This window comes from Amblyomma maculatum, chromosome 2 (assembly GCF_055883805.1).
Source record: "Amblyomma maculatum isolate TAMU_Amacu chromosome 2, ASM5588380v1, whole genome shotgun sequence".
Taxonomy (NCBI): domain Eukaryota; kingdom Metazoa; phylum Arthropoda; class Arachnida; order Ixodida; family Ixodidae; genus Amblyomma; species Amblyomma maculatum.
The window spans coordinates 16,019,822-16,042,665 of NC_139345.1; the positions used below are offsets into that span (position 1 = coordinate 16,019,822).

The 22,844-nt window shown below is 47.3% G+C and overlaps 1 protein-coding gene across 1 annotated transcript in view; it reads right to left on the reverse strand.

Annotated features, from left to right (window-relative positions):
* Window positions 1-21,745, reverse strand: part of LOC146198028 (potassium/sodium hyperpolarization-activated cyclic nucleotide-gated channel 1-like) — a 38,903-nt gene extending 17,158 nt beyond the window's left edge. The window contains exons 1-3 of the mRNA XM_084591836.1: window positions 21,569-21,745; window positions 6,375-6,535; window positions 1,292-1,461 (exon numbers count right to left, since the gene is read on the reverse strand). Of these exons, the coding sequence (XP_084447962.1) occupies window positions 1,292-1,461; window positions 6,375-6,535; window positions 21,569-21,745 (508 nt within the window). The remainder of the gene's footprint in view (window positions 1-1,291; window positions 1,462-6,374; window positions 6,536-21,568) is intronic.
* Window positions 21,746-22,844: the final 1,099 nt, after the last annotated feature.

Below are 22,844 nucleotides of genomic sequence, written 5' to 3' on the forward strand. Positions count from 1 at the left end.
GTGTGTGTGTGTGTGTGTGTGTGTGTGTGTGTGTGTGTGTGTGTGTGTGTGTGTGTGTGTGTGTGTGTGTGTGTGTGTGTGTGTGTGTGTGTGTGTGTGTGTGTGTGTGTGTGTGTGTGTGTGTGTGTGTGCGTGCGTGCGTGCGTGCGTGCGTGCGTGCGTGCGTGCGTGCGTGCGTGTGTGTGTGTGTGTGTGTGCGTGCGTGCGTGCGTGCGTGCGTGCGTGCGTGCGTGCGTGCGTGCGCGCTGAAATGTAGGAAACCTCTCCAGACAGAACTTTGTAGTGTGCAACATGAGCTACACGTCCGCCGATGTAGCGAAACCACCCAAAGAATAGCGATGAGACGGAGCGTGTCGAACGGGCTCTGCACTGCAAGGTCAAGTGGCAGGATCCCGTCCGACTGATTTCTCGAATTATTCGAAGCGAAGAGAACTACATGTCTTAATGAAAGCACTGAAAATTTATTTGCATCAACGGCATGGGTACGTCTCGGTTCGCTGCACTTTACAAGGAAATGCGACTTTAGAACGAAAGCAGTTTGTCGAGACGTTAAGGCATCGGGTTCATGTCATACGAGATCGTTACGAAAGGACGTTGGCCTATAGCGGTTTCGTGCCTGCTGTGTATTGTCACTTTGGCCAAGTGTATATTGCTGGCAAAGGCAATGCAATTAACGGCTGTCATTTGGGAGGAGAGTGCTGTACAAAACTATTCGTCACGTTCAGCATTGGCCATGAATACTCATCTAGTTTGCTTATCGAAATGTACAGCCTTTGTCAGACGTTTACAGCAAAGGGGGTCTACTTCCGAGCGATACTATATGTGGCTAGTAATGCATTCCCAGGTTTCCATACTTGCTGAAGGCAAGAAGATATTTAGTCCTATCCTCTCCCATGGCTAGGACTTCCACGATTATTACAGAAGTCATACTATACGACTTAAAAGCAAACCCTCTGGGCTGTAAACTTTTGATAAAGACTGTACGTACCTACAAGCAGAAATTAAAAGGCTGTGGCTACAGAACGCGGGGCGCGTCAGCCTTACAAAGTCTCTTGAACGGTGCTAACGGCAGACTTGCAGTGAGGTTTGAGTCGTGTACAAGTCCTCGCTTTTTATATAAGCTGAACACAGTGTGCCGTATCCGTAGACTTCCATTTGATTTATCGCTTTTCATTGCCAACACCCACTGCTTTTGCAGCTAGCTGTTCTTCGGAAACGAATGCAGGATTCTGAGTGAGGTAATATTCATTTGCAGTTGACCTTTAAGTATTTGGAGAGCTTAAGCACGCACCGGTCCTAAAGTTAAAGGCGATGTCTGCGCTGAACACGGCGTCAGAGACAAGGTTGAACAGCCTCCACTGGAAGATCTCCTCCTCGACACTGCCAAAGTAGGTTGCCTGCACTGGGAGCAGCACCACGTTGGAGAGCACCAGGAACACCATCATCATGTCCCAGCGGGCCCTACGCGGAAAGGAAAGGAGAAAATCAGAATAACTCTCAGCTGCGTCAGAGGTCGCATGCAGCACTCTGCATGTTGTCGGGAACGAGGTGGTAGAATTGGCACCCCGCCGCGGCGACCGCGGTCTTGGGATGGAGACGCATTTATTAGGATAGTGTTTATTAATTCAGTTCCTTATTTCTTCCAGAAATATTACATCCAGGACAGGGCAAATGGCTAACCACTGTCTCGGCAGCTTGACTACGTCCCTGGACCCCACGTGAGGGCTGTAATTCTGCATCGCAAACTTTCACGGGGTGTAAAAAAATATGGGCGACATTTAAGCTCTGCCTTTACGGGTATGACGCGATAGCTTAACAAAGCCTCGCTTTAAACAAGACTTGTGAACGTGCTCATCAGTGGCCTAAGAGTACCGTGCCTCACTTGGCATGCAAAAAAAAAAAAATGAAAGGTTGATGCTTATTCCACCTGCTTATTCCCCACCTCAGATGAACGACCCAATTTGCAGCTCAACTTTCTGATACCATATTGTCTCGTTAAGTTGCACAGACCATCGAAGAATCAGTGCTGAGCTACGTCACCTGCCTGCAGCTACCACCTGTCAGTGCCATGCGTGAGACTTTTCGCTCACCCCGCCGACACCGACGTCGGATTTTGCGCGTAATGTGCCACTTAATGCTATCGCGTAAAATCAATGTTTTCTAGAATAGAAAGTTGGGCGAGTTGGATGCTCTTCATGATGATTTAAATGAAGCAACCTTTATGAAGATGGAGAAAAAGGACACGCGCCGTTCTCATAACCGGCCTATTAGAAAGGAAATGTTCGCTGAGAAAATCCATACCCAAAATCACGCAAGAAAATGCATGCCCAAAATTATGTCGGATAAGTGCAGCCATTACTGTCACTCTTGGGGTGCATCGCCCAGGCAGAGTAAGGAGGTCACCCGCAGTGCAGATTAGAGGGCCATCTCGAGCGGTCGTCACCTTCTTGAGCTGGGCCGCGAACCGTCCGCTGATGACAGAATAGCCGGCTCCGGTGTCCACTAAGGCAGTAACCGCGCGACCCTCGACAGCCACTTCAAGGCCACTTGTTCATGTCCTTGCATTACATGTTTGCCTATGTGTTAGATCTCGCCTCCAACGTGTACTGTTGTAGCGGCAGGGGCACATCGTTGTCACTTCGTTGGGCGGCGGTGTCGGATTCAACTCTGGTCGTGTTGTCGTCGATGTCGTCGTGTGGAGCGGCGGTGTAATGGCTGCGTCGTCGTAACTCGTCGTCGGCGGAGTATCTTCGTCTTTTCGCCGTTGAGCAACCTCACCTCCAAAGGTTGCTGTCTTCAGTTTCCTCTACGGGGACTAGCGAATCTTCCTTGCTCATAACCCCCGCCCGGCGACACAAAGCGAGCCCCGAACGGTAATGGGGAGCGAGACAGATGGGTTCACGGCGCGTGATCCTCGTTGCGTAGGAAGGCGTCGACTTGCTGGGTTCTCTCGCCAGGTCGGGGTCGTGGGGCGTCGATGGCGAAACCGCGCAGGCAGATACGCCTGTACGGCGAGTAACGGAGGATATGTCCAGTCTCACAACAATAGAAGCAGAGTGGTCAGATGTTGGAAGTCCTCCGTGAGAGTTTAATGTAGTACGTAGGATTAGCGGGCTGGGGCCAAGGTGTGATTTTCAGTAACAGGACGGTAGCGGCGAGTGCTTGCTGTGCCACGTCGTGGAGCAGAGCTACGTAGCGTGTCGGCGTACTTCACGGCTGGTAGTTCTTCAGGAGCGGCCGTCTGGGTTGGAATTGTGCCAAGTGCCTGCTGTACATCTTCGCGAATGATGTCCGTAAGTGTCGCTGCTTCGGGCTGTTGAGTTGATAGTAGCAGCTAGCGAAGTTCTCGAACGACCTCTCGGAGGATATCCTGAAGGCTGTCTATGCTTAGAGACGTTTCATCGGCATGGATAGGTAAGACTTGGGCTGGGCGAATGTTCTGCAGGGTTCTCGATGGTGGACGTTTCCTGAATGAAATAATAGCTGGTTCACAGGAAAGGAAAGACGCAGTCTATCACACTTGTTCTGTGGCGCCATCTAAACCGCGCCGTAAGGGAAGGGACGAAGGTGGGAATGAAAGTGGAAAGAGAGAAAGGGAGCCATAGTGGAGCACTCCGGAGTAATTTCGACCACCTGGGGATCTTTAACGTGCACTGACATAGCACGCCTCAATGTTTCGCCTTCCTGAATGAACTCTGTAGTGGTTTTCGGGGGTTCATAACATGGTCGTTAATAAATGTCTCTGACGCTTCGCAACAGAAGCTGCAACTTCCTTTCTTCGGGCATGTCAGTGTCCGTACGACGAAGCGCTTCCTTTCCTCTACGTTGGCGAGAACTGGCTCATTAGGAAGCTGGACTCTAAACTGAAGTATTAGTTCAGCTCTCTCCTTTCTCATGAAGCTGGCAAATACGTTATTCCTTCTTGAATTCCTCCCATGTTGCTAGGGAGGACTCGTGGTTTAAATACCACGTTCGGACAGTTCCATCCAGTGCGAAGAACACATTTTGAAGCTTCAAGGCGTCGTCCCAACCGATCAATGCATCAACCTGTTAGTACTGATCCAGCCAGTCCTCCGGATCTTCTTCCTGGGCACCAGTGAAAACTGTCGGCTGTCGGGGCTGCTGGCAGATCAGCGCAGCAGACGCTTGGTTCTGTGCCATAGTCGCTGGTGCAGCCAGCATCTTCCCTGAGTCGAGTGGAGTCCAACAGTACCTCGTGTTAAGGCGGTAGCACTTGGAGTCGCCGGCTGCTCCGGAGGCCTGTAAGCTGCTCCCCTAGTGTGACAGAAAAAAAGGCTATTGTCTCAGTAAAAAAGCGATGCTATGCATTCAGACAGGCTGCTCGGATACTGAACCGAAGGAGAGCGTCAGAGCAAGGGTCCAGTGCAGGCGCGGTGGAATTGTCACTATATAAAACCGACAGAGGACAACACAGAGGGCCATGGAATGGAAAATGGTAGGTGTAACATTAAGAGATACGAAGCGTGCAGAGTGGGTCAGAGAAATACCTCAAGTTACTGTTAATGTAGTCGAAATTAAGAAGAAGAAATGGGCATGGGCAGGACATAACCGATGGTCTCTAAGAGTAACCAATTGTATTCAAGGGTTCAAGGGTAGGTAAGCGTAGTATAGGGGGCGGCAGAAAATTAGGTGGATGAGATTAAGTTCGCAGCGGTCAAGTGGATGCAGCTAGCACCAGACCGAGTTAATTGGAAGGATATGGGAGAAGCCTTCGCCTTGTAGCGGGTGTAGTCCGGCTGATAATGATGATGATAAAAACCGATTAGCGCAGGCTAATCCCGCTTCGAGGCCGAATGACGTTCCCAGCGGCTGTCAACGTGGGGACCGTCGGACTTTGATTCTGTACTGGATCCCTTTCACCGCTTTGTCTTTGAGTCTGAAAGAGTGTCGGTTCGGGACTCTCGTACTTCTGGAAGGACTGAAAGGAACGATGACGGAATGGGGGCTCACGACTGAGAGCTATGGAAGCTTGTTTGTGCTGGGCAAAAAGGTGAGTCGTACGTGCGCTCGACGGTGACGAGGATTAGTGAAATTTGTAGTAATGTTGATATTTTACTTGAAAACTATCGAGAAGATCAGAAGCCAGCTTTACTGAACCCTCAGATCCGACGTTCGACAATATGCCCCTACGTTGCGCAAGCACGCGGTACTCCTTGGTTAAAGAGATTTATATTTATGTTGGGTGCTCTTTCATGTATAATGTAGCATCTTACGACTATATGCTAATAGATATGTGTGAGATAAAAAAACAGAGGTAAAGCATCTACACCACCATTTGCTTTCTTTTTGCGAGGGGCCGCGATTGACACGCGCCGGAAAGGATGAAAAAGTTTGCACCTGCTGTTTGCCCTTGCTCGAAGGGGAGCAAGTCTCTTTACATATGCTTATTTTCGCCGAAATTCGGGTGCCGTTACAGGGAATAGATCCTGCGACTTACTGCCCAGCAACCATATACGCCGTAACCACTGTCATCGCGAAATCTCATTCTGGATGGATCACGAGGACGGAAGACCAACCACCGAGTGGGACAAGAAGTTGAGAAAGAATAGGAGTTCAGATCGAGGCCGGCCAAAGCTTGGGAAGTTAATGGCTTCGCGTAGGGGCTTTCGTCGTGGTGTGAGCGCGGCGCACGCGGTGACAAAACGTGGTACGCCAAGGGTGAGCGGCAACGCGCCGCACGGAAAGTCTTCACATCGTCTGTAGTTACCAAATTTTTCATTTGCACTGGATGTGTACCTTTCCTATAAGCCCCCTCTCTTTACTGCGTTTTACCCCTTTCCAGCCCTTCAGGGCGCGGTTACCGCGCTTGAGACCTAGTTCTTCGGGGCTCAAGTGAACCTGTATTCCTATAGAGCCCCGAAAGAAGCGGTTGGAGCGGATATTTTTTCTCGTTATAGATGTCATCTAAAATGCATTCGCATAACATAAAAATAAAATTGCAACTGTTATGTTCTGTTTTGAACAGCCAAACGTGGTCTGCACATTCATATGCAAATAATTCTGCCCAGACAAAGCTAGTTTTTCCGCTTGTTTTGGTTTGGTTTGGATTGGTATTGGGGTTTAACGTCCCAAAGAGACTCAGGCTATAAAAGACGCTGTAGTGGAGGGCTTCGAAAATTTCGACCACCTGCGGTTCTTTAACGTGCACTGACATCGCACAGCACACGGGCGCCTCGCTTTTCGCCTCCATGGCTTTTTCTGTGACAATATTCCTTCCCCCACAGTAAAGCACTAACAGGAAGCAATAACCACGTGAAATAATTTCTATACAAGAAATGACGCCGAAGATCGTGTTCGCACATGTCCTCCGTCGTTCCTAGCGCCTAGGTCAGTGCACACTTTGTCAGGCCCACCTGAACCGTCCGCTGGGGTGCATCATCCAGCGATTCTCGCTGGCCTGGCCGGAAGCAGGCTGCCGGAGCAGCGCCGATGACAGAAGTGGGTGCTCTGGCAACAGGAACAGCTCCAGCTGCCTCTTCAAATGCTCACGTTTTTCGATCGCAATTCTGTCCTCCTGCGCAGGACAAAACACCGGAATTCATATCAGGTTTCTGCACGTGTACTCTCTCCAATATTCGTCCTGATCATTGCGCGCAACAACCTTAGGGATCTTATTGTGTTCGCGTAACCATGGCACACACAAGAAGACAGGGCTTTTTTTTTTTTTGGCAGGTTTGGTCACGTCGACACGGTAACTGTAGCTGGTGGAAAATGCATGTACAGAATGGACGGTGTCGATTCGTGCCGAGTTATTATTGCACGTAATATATTACACGGTTATGCTTAACTGTTCTGTCCAGTCTCCTGCCGTCTGATCAACAGAATCCGGTAATTTTATCCGCCTGCGCAGATGCGTACGTTTACATCTACGTCCATTCTGCACCTGTTCTCCTCTTTGGAGATTGTGAGATGGGTCAAGGTCCCTTACGTTGGGCCTTTCGTATGCTGGCAAACAGTTTCGCCCGATTCTGTCATCCCGAAATCATTGCTCAAAACGCTCACCCAAAATTGCACCGTCCAGAGAATATCTGGTCAGCGCACGAAGTCGCTATCACTACATAGGAACTAATGAACATCTTGTATTCACTCTATCTCAGTGTCACAGCCAGGCGTAACATATGTGGCAAAGTATACGCTCGCTGTACACGCCACATTAACGACACTGAAATGCCGAATTTGCCCGTAACAGTAAGTGGGGAAGTTTCTGTCGCTAAGAAGTGATATAACCGGGTCAGTGAAATGGACCCAGGCAAACTTGTGCACCAGGCTATATTTGCATTCAGTGCCGTTGCGCATAACTGTACGCTTTAATAAAAATGACTGCAAGCAAAAGAAATTCACAAGCCACGCGATCTAGTTGTCACCGATATCACAGTGGAACTGTTAACTAATGAAGATTCTTCCGGCTTCAACGACTGTGACAATGGGCACACAAGTGAGAGTTAAATGACTGCAGATGTCTCAATCGAATAAAAAAGACGAATATTGAAACTATGAAGAGTAAATTAATTTTAGTTCAAATATCACTGACGTTGAAAATAATTATTCTGATCATGAAATACCGCTGACTGAATATCCAGTACCAGTCCGGACACGACGCTCCCAGTTTAACCGTCGCAATGCAAAATTCTTCATTCTTCGGCACTTGTACAACGCATCAGCCGCTTCCTAACTTCATGGCGGCAGTACTACGACAATTGTGTCTAGATGGCGTTGCTTGATCCGGCCGGCAGCAGAGTCTGCTGCGTCCGAGGGGAACGCTAATTCTAACACACACTCTGCCTAATCTGTCACATATATCGTCTATGCCAAGGGTGACAAGGCTGGCACATCTAAAAGAGGCGTAAAATTGATCTTTTCGTTCTAGAGTTCCAGCAAAAATGGGGCGTAGCAAATTATTTTTATTTCATCTAACAAAGCTTGCGGTCTACGGTGAATGCCATTCATGTAACTATTGATCCCTGCGTTTCTGCACTGTGCTACCTCATTCATGCAGCAAGCATTTAAAATTTTGACTCCATTGACCTGGCCCTGATCAAAAGCAACTCAGGTAAATGTAGAAAGAAAAGAGGGCGGAGGGGGGGGGGGGGGGGGGGGGGAGGGAGGGGTACATGTTTTAGAGGGTTCTGAACTAGGGTACTCTTGAATCCGCCAATCCGCAAAGAGCCGCACGCGACTCGCGAACCCTGGTTTGCCCAAATTTGGCTAAGCATTTACATCGACAGCTGTAGGGAGCTCTCCTGGGGAAACCACTAAAACACTGAGCCAATGAAGCCTTCATGACATTACAGCACACGCAAAGAGTCCTACAAAAGGATGTGTACATACAACATAAGATAAAACTGCGCGCAGAAGAGTTTTGTCACATGCGCTTTGAATAATTGAGTTAATAAGCAACGCTGTAAATATTTCCTCATTTGGAGCCAGTACAGTAGGCGCTTTAAAAAATTTGCCAATAATTACAACAATGCGAAATCTGAGCGTAGCTCCACAGGCAGTTTAGTTTCCAATATGCCGAGGTAAATAATTTTAGGGGCATTATTTATATATTTCCAATTTGATCCTAATCCCTATTGTCCACCACAACAATCTTTCAAGTGGCAAACGATCTTTCCCCGCTCTTAAATATTATAAACCTTCAGGCCATCTGCCAGGCGCCACTGCCGTGTTTCGACGAGCTCGCCCCGAGCGGCACGTTTCTCCAATCTGCGTAAACATATTTCACCGCGGATAATTTGCGTATTCCCTGAGCTCCGCCTTGAAGGGCACGATGATTCCTCATTAACACGGCTTCCGTCTGAGGCTCCCTTTTTCGATTTACATTGTCGTTCAAGCACTTTGCTACATGCTAAATATTGACTTTTTCAGTTTGTGCCCTTATTACATCACACGTCATTTCAACGTGCATATCATGCAGTCGTAAGCTACTACATTATGCGGAAGATAACCAGACATAGACTAAGTCCCACTTTGACCAAGCTGTCCGATCGCCCCTGCGTGTGCCAGTGGTTGCATGTGTGATTAGGGATCCAAAGGTCCCGGGTTCCAATTCATTGTCCCCTTCCCATATGACGGCTTGCGAGTTGACAGCTGGACACTTGGATAGCGATCTATACCCCATCCACATCAGCAACCCATTTGACTTGCCAACGTCCACATGCCACATGCATGCTCGTGATGTTTTCGCTCACAATGGCCCACCACCCACGTGCGCCTACCCTCCATTTTCCCCCTTATATTTCCACCCTTCCCTTTTTCGCCATTACCCATCTCCCTCCCCAGGGCCGACAGTACCGTTCGCAATATATGCCGTAGCTGGCAATGCTTTCAGTAGGGTGGACAGCCGGGCACCCCATCCCGGATTTACACTTAAGCTTTGCTTTTAAGTTTACGACGTGATATTAGGGTCCCTAGAAATATTGCTAGTCTGTCGTCCGCCGGCCGCGGCGGGGGCTGCCGCTGAATGATCGCCGCGGTGGCGCTGCGGTGAACCGGAGTGCGCCACTGCTGACGGAGCAGACGACGCGCGCGCCCGTGCGCTTCGAAATGCATTCGCTGCATGCTCATTGTCAGGTGCCTTGCACATGCGATGCCGCTCTTTAGTCTTTGATTTCAGTTTAGTCGTAATATTGAATTCGCAGCCGAGTTGTTGGCATAACCACGGATGCGATTTTTTTTTTCGTGAGCGAAGTTTTGCGCGCATGCCCCTGAGCCGATGTAAAAACGAAGCTGCTTTTTATACCCTATTATCCTGCTGAAGCTACCCCCGTGCCGTATTGTAATGAAGACGTCTGAGGATTTTGTGCAAACAATTGCGCTTGCATGGGGAACTATACTAGACGCACATTCTAGGCTCCAAGGACCATGTGTGCGAGCAACAGAGCTCTGTCGCCGGCGTTTTCATTCACGCTATAATTTCATCTTAACTTCTTCGGACGTTTAGCTAAGTTATAACACGTATGTAGAACTAGAAACTTTCGGATGCATGCACAATTAAAGCACGCAAGATGGGAACCCGAGCCCTTCAAATCGCACCGCGCTTCAGGCAAACTGCTGATAGGCATTCTTTGGTACTTAGGAAGCCTAGTAGCCACTCATCAGAATATGCCATCACTTTTGTTGACTTCCGTTTTGCAACCTCTAAAACATATTTTAACAGCCAGCTGTTAGTTGAGAGGAAGGGCACTAACACTTCTTTCAAACTCTGTCCTTGAAGGTGTTCATTTTCATTTTTCATTTCACCGAGAGCTTTTACCAGCTTTGCCACCTTGTCCTTCGTACGACAAACTGCTCGAGACATAGAAGTCTGTTTCTTAATTTTTTCTTCTTCTTGACAGGGTGTTCTGAGTTAACTTTCGCAAGTATTTGCAGGCTATATGCATGTTGCATCAGAAATAATGGTACAGTTCGTCGCAAATTAAGCAACGTCCATTGTAGGTGGGAAAGGTCTTGGTAATAGGCTTCAATCCGCTGCCAGGACACAAGCTGAGTTTCGCAATGTCCTGAATAAGATTAATTACCTCTTCTGTCGACTTTACAGCTATCTACTTGACTTTGTTTCCTCGAATGCACACAGCAGCATTCATGGCAGCTTCACCACTGCGATGGAACAGAACTCGCCGATGGCAATTGCCTCCGGAGATTCGTCCTCGCTTGAGTGGCACTATGCGAATGTTCATTGTTCAACATCAGAAAGATCGACATTTGTCTCCAGTGGCGGTGGCATGCAGCTTTCTGCATTCCTGGAGCAGGCTCACGTCACACGATCCACCACCGCTGTATTCTTCAACTGGCTCCACTGATGCTTCAGGATCAGTGCGCTTTTTTTCTTTCTCTGCAGGTCTCCCTGCTGACTGTTTTTGCTCGTACAAGTTGCGCTCCTTTCTCTTGAGAGGCAGGGGTTTCAACAAGTATTTTGGAGTGTCAGGAAACAGCGTTGAGATGGCATCCTTCGTGAGTTGCGTAACATCCCGCGGAATCTCAATTACCTTTACCTGTCTTAAAACTTCGCTCAATAAAGCAGGGTTTGAAGTGTCGCTCACAAACGTCGACACTAGCTTTTCGTGTTACAGTAATGTGAGGGCAACCCCGATCCGGATCATCCGATATTTATATATACCGATATTTATATCAACGTCCAGGATTTCCTGTCTGCATCTCACAAAATAATGAGGAAGATATTCACCACTTGTGGGTTTGCCTGCCACTGAAGCAGACAATATCGGCACCTGACGGCAGTGGGCCTTTCACCGAGCAACCCATCTTCGTACATTGCTTGCACGCAAGGGCCTTATCATCGTTCTCTCTTGAACTTTATTAGAACACAGCCAGTCTATTTTCTTTCATTTATTACGCCTTTTAATTTTCGTTTTGCATATTCCTTTATGCCCTAGCTGAGACAATAAACAATGTTATTGCCTTTGCAGCCGCGCTTGATGTTGCGCTCCCACTCTTGCCTCTTCCCTGCGTCTTTCGGTGTCTTGAAGAGAGAACATTTCACCTTGCACGAGCGCTACCCGGTCTTGCACCCCGGCAAGAAACACGTGCTATTACACTTACCCCGTTTTCTGGACATGACGCGATCACATATCCATAAAAAGGCACACTTGCACACATGCTAGCTAATTTGCGCGCATTCCGGCTCGCGAGCGAAAAGAAGTGCACGTGGTTTGGCAGTACGGCACAACCGCCACAGCACCACGTACACAACGTGACCACGCTCCGAATGCGTACAGCGCCCCCTGCGCTTTCATCCGGGAAGCGGCCAACCGGTTCCATAGAGAACCCCGCTCGGACGGCAGACTAGCAAATACTTCTAGGGACTCTAGTGATATAGCGTTAACAGGTCCCACGGAATCCCAACGCTGCCATTCAGCGGACTGTCCGAGTCGTCTGCGTTCCGGAAGGTCAACAGGTTTCTGATGGCCAAGCAGAATTTTACGCCCCAATTTTGACAGTGTCATTATTATTATTATTATTATTATTATTATTATTATTATTATTATTATTATTATTATTATTATTATTATTATTATTATTATTATTATTATTATTATTATTATTATTATTATTATTATTATTATTATTATTATTAAGTGACACTGGCAAAATTGGGGCGTAAAAATTACTCTGTTTTTCGTAGCGACTGCCCTGAAACAGGCCCCAAATCAAGAGGAGGTGGAGTGCTCATTGCTATTGACAGTTTTGTGAAGTGTGTTCGACGTTCCGATCTGGAAACTGTTGAAGAATGTATGTGGCTCGAGCTCACTTTAAATCGACATAAAAAACTTTTACTTGCAGCTTTCTACATTACTCCGAATCTTCTATTGTGAAAAACTGCGCCGAAATAAACACACCACAAGACAGAGGACGGGCAAAGGCGCTCTGTCCAGAGACAGAGCGCCTTTGTCCCGTCCTCTGTCTTGTGGTGTGTTTATTTCGGCGCAGTTTTTCACAATAGAAATATGAACCAACTAGCCCAAGAAACGGTATTAATGCAGTATCCGAATCTTCCTCCTCCAGCCTATGATGATGTTCTGCTCTCCATCGAACATGTTATAACCCGTCATAGCAAACACAAACTTCTTATTTTAGGCGATTTTAATACTCCTGGTATCAGCTGGAACTCATTTATTTCTTCTCACAACAATCATTACATATTAAGTAAGTGTAACGCTCTACTTGATTTTATAGCCTTTAACTCTTTGCAGCAACACAATTTCATTGAAAACTGCTGTGGTAATATTCTTGACATCTGTCTATCGAATTTTGAAAGTGTTCGAGTCTCGATTTCAGACATACCGCTGACTCGCTGTGACAAATTTCACCCTCCGCTTCTAGTTACTACTGCTGTCTCTGCCTCAGCTTCTACTAATTCAGATCGGGTGAGGAATTCGCCCCGTTTCTCGTATGCACGTGGTGATTATGTCGGTCTTTTAAATTTATTCTCTTCCGTCGACTGGTCCCTTTTAAATGAGATTAATGATTCAGATGCACAAGTCAGTCGCTTTACAGAAATAGTTCTTGATGGCATGCGTCGGTACATACCTTTGCATACTCCTACGCGTATGAAGTTTCCTTCCTGGTTTTCAAGGGAACTAATAACGGCGTTAAAACTCAAGGAACGGGCCCATCGTAAAGCGAAACGCCCTGGGTTTCACAATTGGGCAGATTAGTTTCGCCGTGTGCGTTCTCTTTGCAAACGCTTATACAAGCGGGACTACGACTCCTATCTTGAGTCTTTAGAGAGGAGTGCCTCAAATCGTCCTACTCAGTTCTGGCGTTACGTTCTCAAGCGTTCCATTAAATCAGATTTGAGTATCAGCTTAGTTGACTCTCAGGGTTCGGAAATTCGGGATGTTGCCGACAGTTTTGCCCAACATTTTTCCTCCGTTTACAAAGATCCACATTGTGATTCCGTTTGCCTCCCATCTGGTGCACTATCTAATTCCATTCTCTTTGACGAGGAGTTGATAACTGAGAGTCTTAAGCGTCTGAGACCATCTTTGTCTCCTGGACCTGATGGCATTTCAGCCGCCATAATAAAAGCCTTCAGTTATATGTTTGTACCAGTACTGACTGCCATATTTAATAACTGTTTAAAAAATGCTGCCTTTCCTCGCGTGTGGAAAATGGAACGCGTGTTTCCTGTCTTCAAGTCTAGAAACAAATCTGATGTTTCCAATTATCGTCCGATTTCTCTTCTATGTGCAACCTCTAAGCTTTTCGAATTAGCTTTGCACAACGTACTTTCCTTCCATCTCAAACATATCATAGTACTGAATCAACATGGCTTCATGTCGGGTCGCTCTACTTCTACCAACCTAGTCACGTTTATGACGTATGCCTCTGCAGCAGTCCTTCAGAGGGGTCAGGTTGATACTGTGTACTGTGATATGAGCAAAGCTTTCGACATTGTTACTCACTCACTACTTCTTGAAAAACTTCTACTCTCTGGCGTTGAAGTCTCACTCGTAGCCCTCCTACGCAACTATCTCCTTGATCGCTTCTGCTTTGTCAGTGTCAATGGACAGACTTCTTTCGTTTACCCTGCAACGAGTGGAGTTCCTCAAGGTTCAATACTAGGCCCGCTTCTCTTCTCCGTTTTTATTAATGATGTTTCCTCGGCGATAAAGAACTCCTCGTTTCTTCTTTATGCTGATGATATAAAAATATTCAAGGTAATACATTCTTTTCAAGGTTGCTTGTTGTTGCAATCGGACATATCTGCTTTTTCTGATTGGTGTGCGAGGAATCGACTTACCCTCAATTCTTCCAAAACTAGGGTTGTGTCCTTTATTCGTAAAACACATAGCTTTCTCTACCATAATTCTGTGAATTCTGTGCTGTTGGACAGGGTTGGTGAAATTAATGACCTTGGTGTACTTTTTGACCGCACCCTCAGCTTCTCCTCTCACACTAAACGCATTGCTCAGCGGGCTATGCGCACACTCGGATTAGTTTGCAGACTTTCGAGAGAGTTCCATACTCTACTTCCGTTCCTAAAACTGTACCTGTCCATATGCTTGCCTCTCTTGGAGTATGCGTCGGTTGTTTGGAATGGCACTTGCAAATCGAACTTGTACAAGGTTAACAGAGTACAAAAAAAAAAAAATTACGGATATTTCACTATCGCTTTCCTTGCGCAACTTCCCCCTCTCGCTCCACCAGGAGCGCCCAACTGAATCTTCCTTCTCTTCACTGCCGTCGTATCAGACTTGATATCATATTTCTTTACAAACTCCTTCATGGCCACATTTGTGCCCTCAGCTCTTAGACTACATCCTACTGCGCGTTCCGCGAAAGAGCATGAGGGAATTCAGACCATTTCAGGTTTCTCCTCTTCATTCCCACTCCCCTCTGGACAGGATGCAGTGGTTATTTAACTCTTTTTGTCCTCACCTTGACATCTTCCAAAACTCGCTCTGTTCATTTACATTGGATGTTCGTAGCGTTGTATTCTAATTAGTACTTTATCACATATAACTCCCACTTTCTAGCCTTAATATTGTATTTACTTCACTTTTTGCTTTTTCTCCTGTTCAATGCTGTCTGTATCTTGAACTACTTTTTATCCGTTTCTTACTTATATTTGAACTTTAAACTTTATATTCGAATCTTACTGTCCCTTGTTCAATTCTACTTCTTTATTGTATTATTCTGTATTTCTAGCCTGTGTTTTAAGTACCATGCACTTGTTGCGCCTGGAATGGTTATTTTATGTATATTTCTATATTACTATAATCAATGTCAGTTATTTGTTGTTGTTGTTTTCTCTTCTATCTACCGTTCTTTTTTTTTTCTTTCCTGGTGTGCTCAAAAATTCTCTCACTGTGTATATAAGTGACGCTACTCATTGATTGCTTACTTTCCGAGATACTTTTCGTCTTAGTTTCATTTCATGTATTATTTATTTCTTTTTTTGTGTTCTCTCCGTGTGTGTAAACATGTTTGTGCATTTTCATTTTTGTTTCTTTTTTTTTATTTTTGCTGCAGCACGAAGACCACATGGTTGTTCCTGCGCACATTAAATAAAGATTGATTGATTGATTGATTATTATTGTTATTATTATTAATAATAATAATTGGCAGTGAGCGAAAGTAAAGGTTTAACTTGGTTACACCTTGTCGTTTAGTTTTGGTTTTTCCCCTCGGTTACGTCTAATTGTTTAGCTTTGGTTTCTCTCCCCCCCCCCCCCCCCCCCCTTTTTTTTTGTTAGGTCTGATTGTGGCTACATTAAAGACGAGACCGCAAAGCAAAGGGTTTCTTTGTGAAATCCGCTTCGAAGGTCCGATTCGCACTCGCACTTTCACTCAGTCTAATCCCGTGATCTGTTACACGGCGGGCCTTCCCGTCGTCCTCCATCGCCGCAACGCCTTCCAGCGAGGCTAGGGCACGCCGCTCCCTGTCCCGACGCCGTCTCTTGGCCAGGCGCTCATCTCTGCTCTGGCGTCTCCGCCTCTCGCTTGGCCTTGCGCCGGTTGTTCTTATACTGTTTTCGGCGGCCAGCCGCCAGGCCGCAACCTTGAGGTCGGACGAGTGAGATTCTCCAGAGTGGACCGACTGTACTTCTCCATGGCAAGCGGTTATACTGGTTATACCCCGCTGCTGTATCACCTTTCATTTATAGACCAACACCGATCTGTGACGTAAGCACGATGCGGTGGCGCTTGTCGCCAGACTGGGCCGACTGGGGTGAAAAGTAGGCTTAGCCTCAGTATTAATACATGAAGCCGAAATATTTCAAAGCAGTTTTCTGTTTTAACGGGGTACCTATGATGACTTTATTCGGTATAGAGCAACCATAAGCACCCTAGAACAGATCGTGAAAGTATGAAATCTCATTACCGAAGCGAAGTATTTTTAAAACACCGCGAATATCGCATTGGGGTGCGAGTTGCGAGGCCTACCCTTAGAAACACATGTAAACACAACTTACCGCAATATACTTCTTGTTTCGCAGAACACCAGAAATGGTGACCACTCGTTAAACCTTGGTCAGCGCTTTGAAGAAGTGCTCATACTTTCACGATCTATTCTAGGATGTTCACGGTTACTCTGAACCGAATAACATCATAGGTGTCCCATGAAATGAGGAAACAAATTTGAAATTTTTTGGTCGCATGTATTTCGATGGACGCTAAACCTACTTTTCATCCCCAGTTGGCTGCGACACCTCGAGCGCCCCCTTTGTTTGTAAACATGGTGTTGGTCTATACGGTGACGCAGCTTCCTCACGCATGCGCAGTAGCGGGCGCCATGCATGCGTACAGCTGGCGAGGCGGCGGCGCGCGTAACGACGTCACTCGGCTCCTCGCGCATTCACGTACTGGCAAAGCGAAGCGGTCGGAGCGGCGGCGAGGCGAGAGGAGAGGCACGCGCCAGCTGCGCGCTGTGACGTCACTCGGCTCCTCGCGCATGCGCAAAGCTGCCCGTGTTGTAGGTACGCGAATTGGCGAAACTGTGGCCAATGTAGTTCTCGCTATAGAGTGAGCGTGGGATACCATATCGCTGTCCACCAGTTGCACCGACAGCAATGCTGCCCAGGGAAGAAATGGACGCTTAAGAATTGCGCTCTAAAACATTCCATCCTCTCGTAGTTCGTGGTAAAAAAGTTTCATGTGTTTCGGTCCGGCACGATAAATGCTATTTTAGGGAGTGATCAAAACATGTAAGGCAACCCAGCGACAAGTTCGATGTGCTTGTCGCTGTCAATGCCATGCCTATTACGGACAATTAATACGCGTAGTCATCGTCATAAGTTTGGAGCCAAGTGAATTTGATTCTGGGTCGCATCGTATGACTCGTAATGCATTCCTAGTGCATATGTGGGAAGCTAAGCATAGCATGGAGCGTCGTCTCAAAAATCAGAAATAGAACCGCAACCTCAGAAGAAGGATTGCGCGACATAATAAGGAAATCGAAGACTATACTTTCAAATTATGCGAACAAAATTGGGACAACAAGTGTGACGAAATGGAGGGGAGCATGAACCTCTCCAAGACGTGGAGCTTCCTCCGGCACTTGTTGGACCCAGACAACTCGAAGACGCAATCTGGTATAAGATTGGCAAAAGCGAGGCACGCTTTCGAAGGGAATGATGATGATTTCATGAGCAAATTAATTGAGACGTATGTGGGGGAAACTTCACGAACCCCACTTCCTGACTATGGTGGAGCGCCTAACGAGGCGCTGGACGCCCCCATCACAGAAGCGGAGGTGAGGGCGGAGATTGTAAGACTTAAAACGAAGTCGGCTCCAGGCCCTGACCGAGTAACAAACAAAATGCTCAGGAACCTAGATGATGACTCCATTAGGTATCTAACGGAGTATATGCAGGAATGTTGGGAAAAAGGCGAGCTTCCACAACAGTGGAAGACGGCAAGCATTATTTTAATACCGAAACCAGGGAAGCCTCCTCAACTGGCAAATTTACGACCAATTTCCTTAACTTCATGCGTGGGGAAATTGATGGAGCACGTCGTCCAGACCAGACTGATGAGTTTCATGGAGCAGGGTGATCTGTGGCCACATGAGATGGTCGGGTTCCGTCCTCACTTGTGTACGCAGGACGTCATGCTCCAAATCAAACATGACACAATAGACTCAAAGTCTAAAGATGCGAAAGCAATTTTGGGGCTCGACCTCACGAAGGCTTTCGACAACGTAAAACATGAGGCGGTCCTGGAAGGGCAGAACAAGATTATTGTAGGTACCAGGATATATCGGTACATCAGGGACTTTCTGACGGGTAGAAAGGCCTGCATGAAGTTCCAGACGCTGGAATCCCCCGCAATAGAGCTAGGGAGTAAGGGTACGCTCCAGGGATCAGTGCTGTCCCCCCTACTCTTCAATGTGGCTATGAGGGAACTCCCCGAGCAATTGGCAAAGCTCGAAGGATTAAAATTTAGTATATATGCGGATGATATCACCCTTTGGGTCAACCGGGGAAGTGATTCGTGCGTCGAAAACCTGCTCCAAGCCGCCACCGACATTATAGTCGATTACGCGGCAGAGAGAGGCCTAGCGTGCTCGCCGCAGAAATCAGAATTGTTTATATACAATCCGAAGCACTTAAGGTGCAAGGCACCGTCGGAGATCAAAATTAAAGTGGCGGGTAACGAGGTACCAATAGTCGAGCGAATGAGAATCTTGGGCTTGATTCTCCAGTCACACGGACATAATGGCGAGACCCTCAATCAAGAGGCTGGAGAATCATGCGATGCAGACCCTGAGCCTAATTAGGTGGGTGGCCAACAGAGGTCGAGGGCTAAAGGAAAAAAATTTGATGAAACTGATACAGGCCTACATCTTCAGCCGAGTGAGCTACGCAACGCCGTATCTAGATTTGAAAGCAGTGGAAAAAGAAAAAATTGAGTCTCTAATGAGAAAATGCGTAAAAAGAGCGCTGGGACTGCCCATATGCACATCCACAGAGAGAGTGATGGCTCTAGGGGTACACAACACATGGGCAGAACTGGCGGAAGCGGTGCGAACCTCTCAAATTGAGAGACATAGCACCACGAAGACAGGAAGAGTCATTTTGACGAAAGTTGGAATAAATCCGGATAGGGGTCCCACGGTCAAGGTGGAGGTAGCTAGAGAAGTCAGGCAAAATTTGGTGATTCCCCCGCTGCCAAAAAACATGCACCCGGAATATAACAAAGACAGGAGGAAAAAACGAGCCGAAGCATTAGAAATTAGATTCGGCGATATTTCGGAAGCCCCGCCGGGGTGGTGCAGTGGTAAGACGCCCGACTACTGTGCCGGAGTTCCCGGGTTCGAACCCGACCGCGGCGGCTGCGTTTCGATGGAGGCGAAACGAAGAGGCGTCGTGTGCTGTGCGATGTCAGCGCACGTTAAAGATCCCCAGGTGGTCGAAATTACTCCGTAGCCCTCCACTACGGCTCCTCTTTCTCTCTGTCCACTTTCATTCCCACCTCCCTCCCTTCCCTTACGGCGCGGTTCGGGTGTCCACAGAGCAAGTGTGACAGTTACTGCGCCTTTCCCTTCCTGTGAACCAATTTAATTTAATTTAATATTTCGGAACATGAAGTGGCCTATGTAGACGCGGCGGGAGGTGGTGGCAGTTTCACGGTAGTAACGGTCGTCAGCGGCCGGGGCAATCCCGTGACAGCTGCCACTTTGCGCGGGCGGAGCATAGAAATAGCCGAGGAAACTGCGATCGCGTTAGCTTGCGTCGGAACGGAAGCGAAGTTTGTCATCAGTGACAGCAAAACTGCCATACAAAATTTTAGCAAGGGCAGGATCTCGCCCTTAGCAGCCAGAATCCTAGGCCAGAAAAAGTTGGATAGGAAATTTCAAATAATTTGGACTCCTGCGCACGAAGCCGTCCCCGGCAACGTGGTGGCCCACAAGCTGGCTCGAGACCTCTACCGCCGAGTCGCTACAGGGCCACTTGATGACCGAGGAAGCGGAGAGCGCTTGCTAAAATATGGGGAGATCACGCAGCACTACAGATTGGATCGTAGACTGGTACCCCCACCAGACCCGAAATTGAACAGCAGACAAGCAGTGGCGTGGAGGCGACTGCAAACTTATACATATCCGCACCCGGTTATGGCGAACCACATGTTCCCTGAGGCTAGGAGTGACAAGTGCAATCTTTGTGGGGCGAGAGGGACCCTCGACCACATAATATGGGAATGCCCGTATTCTCCCAGGAGGACGAACAATATAGGCTGTAGAGACACCTGGGAGACCCTGCTGCGCAGCTCGGACCCTGAGCTCCAGCTCCTACTCGTCCAACTGGCTGAAGAGGCTGCTGGGACCCAAGACCTCCCGGCCTGCCTCTGAGGCGGCGGCACCCGCCCTTTGACCTGCGTGTCGGGAGGTGGGTAGATCACCTTATCTGTTGGACATTAAAGTTTAGTCCATCCATCCCAATTCCGTCAAGAGAAGATTTTGTCCTACCCTAGCTCTCCAATCGGAAAAACTTCCATGAATGCTGCAGGAGCGCCATTACGCGGCTTAGAAGCAGACACCCTTGGCTCTAAAATTACGACAAAGAATGTACCATTGTAGTATTTCAGATTACCTCCTATGCTGCGAAGACTATATTTACCATAGTAAGCAAAATAGTAGAGGATACCTGGTATCTTTTTGAACCATGCGAGACCACATGTGATAGGTCTGAGTCACCTCAGACTACATGAGAACCATTCTGATCTAACTCACCGCAGCTGGCCAATCACATCATCCTCGGGAGAAATTTCACGCCACTGCCTCGAAGGCCCACATAAAAACTTGAGACTCACAGCAATGGATCAGTAACTATGGCGTTCGACTCTGTGTAAAGTCGTGGGTTTAAATCGCGGCAACAGAAAATGCGTTTGCAAAGAAGCGAAATACAAAACGCCCGTTTGGCGTCTCTCATAGCCTGAGTTGCTTTGGGACGTTAAACCTTATAAACGACATAAAAACTCTGATGTGCGGTGCCAGTGTACGTTAAAGAACACCAGATGAAAGAAATTAATTCTGAGCCTCCAGTGTGGCGTCACTAGCCCATGTGAAGCTTCAAATTCGTATCATACCGCAATGCACCGCACCGTAATAAATCAGGCTTTAATTTAAAGATCATTTCTGGCTTTCCATTTTTAAGCATCAAGTGCTTTTAGCGCCCGTTGTCAGCAGACCGCCGAGAAGAGCATGGCACCGAACCGAAGGCGAACCTAAGCCTAGACTGGTCGAGGTGTTCACCGAGAGTGAGGTAGTCAATGCGCCTTTCTTTTCCTTGCAGCTCTTTTCTTGGATCGCACTCCCTACCCGTCAAAAATTCAGAATAAAGTGATTAATTAGTCGCGTTGTGATGGATGCGAAACGGGAATGCGACTGTGTGGTGTCAGTGCACGTTGAAAATCTCCGTGTGGTCTACACTATTTCGGAGCTTTCCACTACGGTACCTCATTCTTCTTTCAATCCCACCATCACTTACGGTGTGGTTCAGGAGTCCACGGAGAAGCGTGTCACTTACGGCGCTTTTCCTTTCTTTTTAAACAATTTAAATTTTAAGGGATATTGTCATACCTCAAGGCCGACGCCTGCCTGGAAGTCGGGCGAGCATCCGGGAGGCGAGAAGCCACCTGGTGATGTCCCCGAGAAATGAGTTTTCGGCACGGCAACGGGTGCGTCGAGGCCATGCTTGAGGAACTGCTTGACGGGTGGTCGAGCCATCTCCATAGCCTGGCTCATCATCGGAGCCATGTCGCTCAGCCTCGGCTCTAAAGTGACTGCGGACAGTTTTCGCCTCTTGGAAGCGGAGGCTACACCGGAGCCCTCCATCGCGCAGAGCCGCTGTCGTCCTGGACGTCCTACTGACGAGGCTTCGTTTCTTCTTCTAGCTCTCTATTCCAGCAGCACGCACTTGATGTGCCGCACCACACCACGTGATGATGATGAAGTTAATCCGATTCGATTCCACCAAGACAGTCACAGGTCTGTGTTTACCGCCATGCAAAATTTTTTACTGGACTCAATTCGTTTGCCTTGCTAAATATTTAAACATCACTTGTTCTAAAATTGTAGTGTCAATCTCCCGTGAGTGTTACCACTTTTCATTTTATATTTCACTTATTTCCCGTTTTGTTTCCTTTGCTCTACCCCTCAAATCATTTTTTTTTTTTTATGCAAGTATATAAAAAAAAAGAAAAAAAAATCTTTGCTACCCAATTCTTGGCCGATCCCCCTCTGTGGGTATGTGCCATAAGTTATTTGGACAACAACAACAACAACAACTACAACAGCTGGGCCTTAATTTGAGCAGCCAGATTTTATTATCGTTTGGTGCCACCATGCTTGGGTACAGCCACAGCTAGGTCTGTGTTTGATGCCATTCAAAACTTCTTAATAGAAACAAAACGTCTGCATTGCTAATATGCTTTGAATTTTTAATCTGTACATATAAACCTTAGTAAATTCTTCTACTGCGTGCGTTAGTAATTGCACTTTTTTTATTTTGGTTTTTCAATTTTACATTTCCTTCTATTCCCTAGCAATTATTTATATTTATTTTTTTGCTATGTAGTTATACATCTCAAAATCTATTATCTCTGCACCCCAATTCTTGGCCGATTCCAGTGTGTGGGTATATATGTGCCACCAAATTAGAGAAGAATAACAACATGCGAACGATCCCACGAAAGCCGTCTGCATGCGTTCTGCAGGACCCCACCGCGTCAAAACCTATACTGTATGCGTCCGCAGGACTCCGCCGTTGTTGTGCCGCCTGCCGTCAAGACAAGTGAATATCGAATCATCCTTCCAGCCACGGAACGTGCCCTAGCTGTTTTATAGGAAAAATAGC